We start from the raw sequence: 6,102 nt of genomic DNA, 5'->3' as shown, positions 1-6,102 counted from the left end.
CTGCCCGGCGCTTCGTTCTGTCTCCTCCAGCGTGGCTGAGGCGCACGGCGCACACAGCAGAGGTATGTAATGAGTCAATTTGACTCATTACATGCCGCTGGCCGTGCGCCCCCAGGGCAACTGCGCTGTGTGCAAAGCCCCTTTGGCACACACGTAGTTACGGCCCTGCATAAAGCAGACAGTATTTACCCTGCACAGAAATAAAATAACCCACCCAAATCTAACTCTCTCTGCAAGGGCGGGATTTACTATAAATTATCGCCGCCTCTCGCCGCCTACTGCAGCGATACTAATCGCATATGTACTAATATATGCGATTAGTATCGCAATGCGGTATAGGAGACCCCCGCGATGTGGTCTGCGGGGTTCAGCGAGGGTCTCTGTCACCTCCCAGACTCGGGAGGTGACGTGGGCAGGGAGTCCCCGGCTCCTCCTCCCTCCTCCCCCCTGCAGCCGGAAGGAGACAAGGCTGTGATGCGGGGGAGAAGGAGGAGGGGGGCCGTACCAGCAGGCAGCAGCAGCACAGGTATGCGGGGGGGGGGGTCGTCGTGAGCGGGGCGGCGGCGGAATGCGGCGTGGGGCGGCGGCGGCGGAGGTAACAATCCCATAGGCTTCTATAGGGTATCGCCATAAAAAGATGGCGATACCCTATGAGGCGAAAACGCGGCGGTCGGGACTTAGTACATATGAAAATGCGGTAAAACGGGGGTTTTACCGCATTTTCCCTTTAGTAAATCCCGCCCCAAATGTTATATCTGCCACACCTGCAGTGCACATGGTTTTGCCCAAATGCAAAAAAATTTCCTGCTGCGATCAATTTGGAATTACTATTTCACCAGTCCTTGAAATAATTTTAATACATACTCAATAAAGAACAGCAATTTTATCACATTATTGTGGTTCCAGTACATCCAGAAAACATGCTTCTTTTTCTTTTTCTTGTTCCTTTGTAAATCTGCTGATTAGACTGGATACTATACAAGCACAAAACTAGATGCCCCCAGCCCCGCTTCCAGCACACCAGAGGGGCTCCTCCAATAATACATAGCCTATACACATATAGTTATATGCCTGTACATTATATTATAAGTCACCGCACAATAGTAATTGAATATCAACATGCACAACCCAGACTTGCCTACTCTCCCGGAATGGCCGGGAGGCTCCCGAAAATCGAGTGACCCTCCCGGCCCCCCGGAAGAGCAGGCAAGTCTCCCGGTTACAGGGGTCCCCCCTTGCCCGGCCGCCCAATTAGCGAGTAAAGTGGGCGGTCCGGGCAGGCGATGACGCAATTCTTGTTGAATCGCGTCATCATAGCCACGCCCCCTGCTGTATAATGCCTGCAATAGCGGCATTACACCGCGGGGGGCGGGGCTTACACGGGACGATCTCGTAGCCACGCCTCCGGTCTGCCTCCAACACGCCCCCGGCCCGCCTGCACCACGCCTCCGGTCCGCCCCCCTCTGCACTTACATCGCAGCCCGACCCCCTGCCGCACCGACCGGGCTGCTCTCCAAAAAGTCGGTAAGTATGGCACAACCATGTATGTGTATGTATGTATATATATATATATATATATATATATATATTATAATTAGGCTTCACCACAGAAATTACACATATATTTATTTATTTTAGGATTAACCCTTTCCTAGGGCTACATATAAAACATGGATCAGGCCCATAGCTTTGGACTACAATTATCAGTAGTAGGAGACATCATCCCAATACAGCCAATAGGAGCAAGCGTAGCACTGACTGGCTGACAGACAGATATTGCAGCCAATCACAGCTGTCAGTGAGTCAGAGGTGGAGAAATCCCACAGAGATGTATATGTATATATTTATGACAGTCTCTAAGGCTGGGTACACACCTCAGCGACATGTCTGCCGACACACCATCACACCGACAGAGCAGCCAATAAGGTATGCTACAGTATACTGACTGACCAATTGTCCGTTAGATATGTCGGTGCTGACATCACAGCTGGGTGGGTGAAATGTCTGTCAGTGTGTACCCAGCATAACACACCAACATGGGAACACACCCACACACTGGTCACATGGTAACACAGGGGGAGGGGCTCAGCTGTATCTCCACCCAATACATCATTCTATTGGCTGAATGTTCCCCCATTCATATACCCCTCCCCGTGATGTCACCAGTCTCTGGGCAGATTCTTTATGGTAATTTCTCCCAGCTCCTGACTCCCCCACATATAGTTATACACCCGACCCCTACACATAATGCAGCATGGAGGGGCTCAGTGAGGGCGGCAGTGTAGGTGTGTAAGTGTCTGATGGGGTCACACAGAGAATAAAAGGACAGCTGTCCTGCCTCATAATCCAGATATACCCTCACTCTGTCACAGGGGATATTGTCAGGTAACCGGATCATTGTACTGTCATGTGACACATAGTACTGATTATAATTCCACCTACACACACACCAGGACTTGTTATTATCTCCAATGTATGACTGATCTCCTCTCCTGTCTATACTGGGGTAACACATCCCCACCATCCACCACACTGACTTACTGACATCCACCTCCCAGTAATGTCGCCCTGAGGAGAATCCCCTGCTGCTTATTACCTGATTATACTGAAATCTCTCTGGTGTTACTGGGTGACTCTGGTTTGGTGACCTGGATGCAGTTTTCCTGTCACCTGATATCTGTATATCATCACCAGCTGTGGTTACATCCAGTAATAGGTCTGTAGCCTCCTGCACATAGATCCCTGTATTTATACCTGTTATTATATCAGATAATGTGTGTAATGTCCCTGAGATGAGACCCACATCCAGATCTCCTGCACCACGGACCTGGTTATCATGTCTCTCTGTGTCCTCAGTGTCACACAAGTCCCCTGTGTCTGGTTCCTGTAAGACAGTCACTGGATCAGACATGTTACACAGCTCCTCAATGTGACGCATCTTCCCGGACAGCTCGTCCTTCTTTATTTCCAGCTGCTGGATCAGATCAGAGACTGAGAGTGAAATGCGCTGTTCCTGCCTGGAGATCTCACTCAGGACTCTCTTCTCCAGGTCATTCAGCTGTCTCCTGATGTCTCTAAACAGGGCAGTGACTGTCTCTATTACCCCAGCTGCTTTTCCCTGATCTTCTCTTCTGCGCTCCTGCAGACTCTGCACTCTTTTCTCAGTCCCCGCTCTCTTTGTGGTCAGTCTCTGCAGAACATTCCTCAGCTTCTCTTTCTTCTTCTCAGAGGCCTCATCCAGTGACTCCATCTTATGTCCTCTGTGCTCCCCGATCAGACAGCAGGACACACAGATACAGGCAGCGTCCTCTGGGCAGTAATACTTGTAGATCTCCTTATGGACGGAGCATTTCCTGTTCCCCAGGGCAGTGGTGGGATCACATAAGACGTGCTCTGGTGACTTGCTGTGTACTCTCAGGTGTTTATCACACAGAGAAGCCTCACACAGCAGACAGGATTTAGCAGCAGGTACAGGAGAGTCCACACAGTAAGTGCAGAAGATCCCAGTCTCCTCCTGATCTGGGCGAGTAGACAGGAAACTCCCCACTATGTTACACAGCGTTATGTTCCGTATCAGTGCAGGACGCTCCTGACACTCTGCTCTGCAGTCAGGACAGGTATAAGCTCCAGCCCCCTCCTGTGTATCCAGCACACGATCAATACAGACCCGGCAGAAGTTGTGGCCACATCTCAGGGTTACAGGATCTGTATAAATGCTCAGGCAGATGGAACAGTCCAGCTCCTGTCTCAGATCAGCAGACGCCATCGCTGCAGCAGGAGAGAGAAATGAAAGTGAAAGTCTCTGACACTCAGATATCAGTGGGGTTACATTCTGTACACAGGGCGAGGCTGAGCTGTCACTCACTATATTACCTACAGGCTCAGTTACAGTAAATGCCAGTACTCATCAGCCGATGCGTGAGAGATGTGTGCTGAGTGAACCGTTCAGCACACATCTCTCCCCCCCGGTCAGCACGTGCGGGGGGAGCGGGGCGGGGTGCTTATCTCACCCAGCGGGTGAAGTGAGCGACCCGCTAGAATGGCCTGCATGCAGGCCAATCTAGCACCAGCGATAGCGATGCGTGGGACTGCACATCACTATCGCTGTGAGCGGTACACACGGAGAGATCACTGCTTAAAATCTAAGCAATCTAGGCAGATTGCTTAGATTTTAAGAAGCGATCGCTCCGTGTGTACCCCCCTTAAGGGACACAGGGTGTTATTCCAAGTTGATCGCAGCAGGATTTTTTGTTAGCAATTGGGCAAAACCATGTGCACTGCAGGGGAGGCAGATATAACATGTGCAGAGAGAGTTAGATTTGGGTGTGGTGTGTTCAATCTGCAATCTAATTTGCAATGTAAAAATAAAGCAGCCAGTATTTATCCTGCACAAAAATAAAATAACCCACCCAAATCTAACTCTTTCTGCACATGTTATATCTGCCTCCCCTGCAGTGCTATCAAAAATCCTGCTGCGATCAACTTGGAATTACCCCCACAGATAATATATAAAGGGACTTCATGCAGGAAATTTACTTATATAGAAAACAATAAAGGTCATTTAATAAGACAAAATTATTTCTTCTGTACATTTACAGGGATTTACACTTGAAATGACAGTAATTTATTTTGTTATATTCTGCAATTAAAACATATTGCTAAAGGTACAAATAACTCTATCAGTGAGATGTATGAAAGCTTAGAGAGAGATAGAAAGGGCCTAATTCAGACCTGATCGGACGATTATCGAATGACTGCACGTGTACAGATCGTAATGCACAGGTGCGAGGACAAACTACGAAAAAATTCTACGTTTTTTTTTTATCGCTCAGTGAACGCAGGCTGGGTGACAGGAAGTGGACGTTTGTTGATGGTAATTGTCCATTTTCTGAGCGTGTCAGGAAAAACGCAGGCGTTCCCAAGTGTTCCCAGGGCGGGTGTGTGACGTCAGCTCTGGCCCCGATCAGCCTGATTCTATCGCACTGTAGGAGTAAGTCCTGGGCTACACACAGACTTCATTCCATGGTGAGTGAGTTGCGAACGGATTTGCAGCTGTCCACTGTCTGGTGAAGTTTTTCACACGGTGTGCACATGCACTCGCACACTTGCACAGGGCGGGTTTTCACGCTCTATGGGGGGGATCTATCTGATCACAGACCTCAGCAAAAATGCACAGCAGCGATCAGGTTTGAATTAGGCCCAAAGCTCTAACCAATCAGCTCTTAACTGTCATGTTACGGGCTGTGTATGAAAGATGTCAGGAGCTGATTTGCTGATACTTTGTCTCTCTCCCCTTTATCACTCTCTGGGGCTTAGTACCAGTGCCATAACTAGGCATTTTAGTGCTGTGTGCAAGAACCGGCTTTGGCGTCCACCCCCTATGCAAGATAGGGGCAGTGCGCGCCATAGGTGCGCAAAAATATATAGGGGCTTGGCTTCATGGGGAAGGGGCGTGGCCACAAAATAATACCAATTCATACTATGGTGCACAGTAGTCTCCTTTATTCAAATTACGCTGCACAGTAGCGTCACTACACCAGGTAGAGCTCCTTTTACACATTACAGCAGACAGTCCCCCTTTTTACACATTACGGCAGCCAGTCCCCCTTTTTACATATTACAGCAGGCAGTCCCCCTTTTTACATATTACAGCAGGCAGTCCCCCTTTTTGCACATTACGGCAGACAGCGTCCGCTTTTTACACATTACGGCAGACAGCGTCCCCCTTTTTACACATTACAGCAGCCAGTCCCCCTTTTTACACATTACAGCAGCCAGTCCCCCTTTTTGCATATTACAGCAGGCAGTCCCCCTTTTTGCACATTACGGCAGACAGCGTCCCCCTTTTTACACATTATGGCAGACAGCGTCCGCTTTTTACACATTACGGCAGACAGCGTCCCCCTTTTTACACATTACGGCAGACAGCGCCTCCTTTTTACACATTACGGCAGACAGCGTCCACCTTATCACACATTACGGCAGACAGCGTCCGCTTTTTACACATTATGATAGACAGCGTCCCCCTTTTTACACATTACGGCAGACAGCGTCCCCCTTTTTACACATTACGGCAGACAGCGTCCCCCTTTTTACACATTA

General features: G+C 49.2%; 1 protein-coding gene across 1 annotated transcript; it reads right to left on the bottom strand.

Moving 5' to 3' along the window:
* Positions 1–1,609: 1,609 nt before the first annotated feature.
* Positions 1,610–3,797, bottom strand: LOC134945673 (E3 ubiquitin-protein ligase TRIM39-like). Its single transcript, XM_063935114.1, has one exon. It carries the CDS (start codon positions 3,764–3,766, stop codon positions 2,183–2,185), a length of 1,584 nt encoding a protein of 527 aa, XP_063791184.1. The 5' UTR covers positions 3,767–3,797; the 3' UTR covers positions 1,610–2,182.
* Positions 3,798–6,102: the final 2,305 nt, after the last annotated feature.

The sequence above is a fragment of the Pseudophryne corroboree genome, chromosome 7, assembly GCF_028390025.1.
Source record: "Pseudophryne corroboree isolate aPseCor3 chromosome 7, aPseCor3.hap2, whole genome shotgun sequence".
NCBI classification, from domain to species: Eukaryota; Metazoa; Chordata; class Amphibia; order Anura; family Myobatrachidae; genus Pseudophryne; species Pseudophryne corroboree.
Note: the sequence above shows the minus strand (reverse complement) of the source record. Positions and strands in the feature narration are given on the sequence as shown.

Bases quoted from the DNA above. Each gene is read 5' to 3' on its own strand.
- LOC134945673 (XM_063935114.1), bottom strand. From the start codon at position 3,766: ATGGCGTCTGCTGATCTGAGACAGGAGCTGGACTGTTCCATCTGCCTG.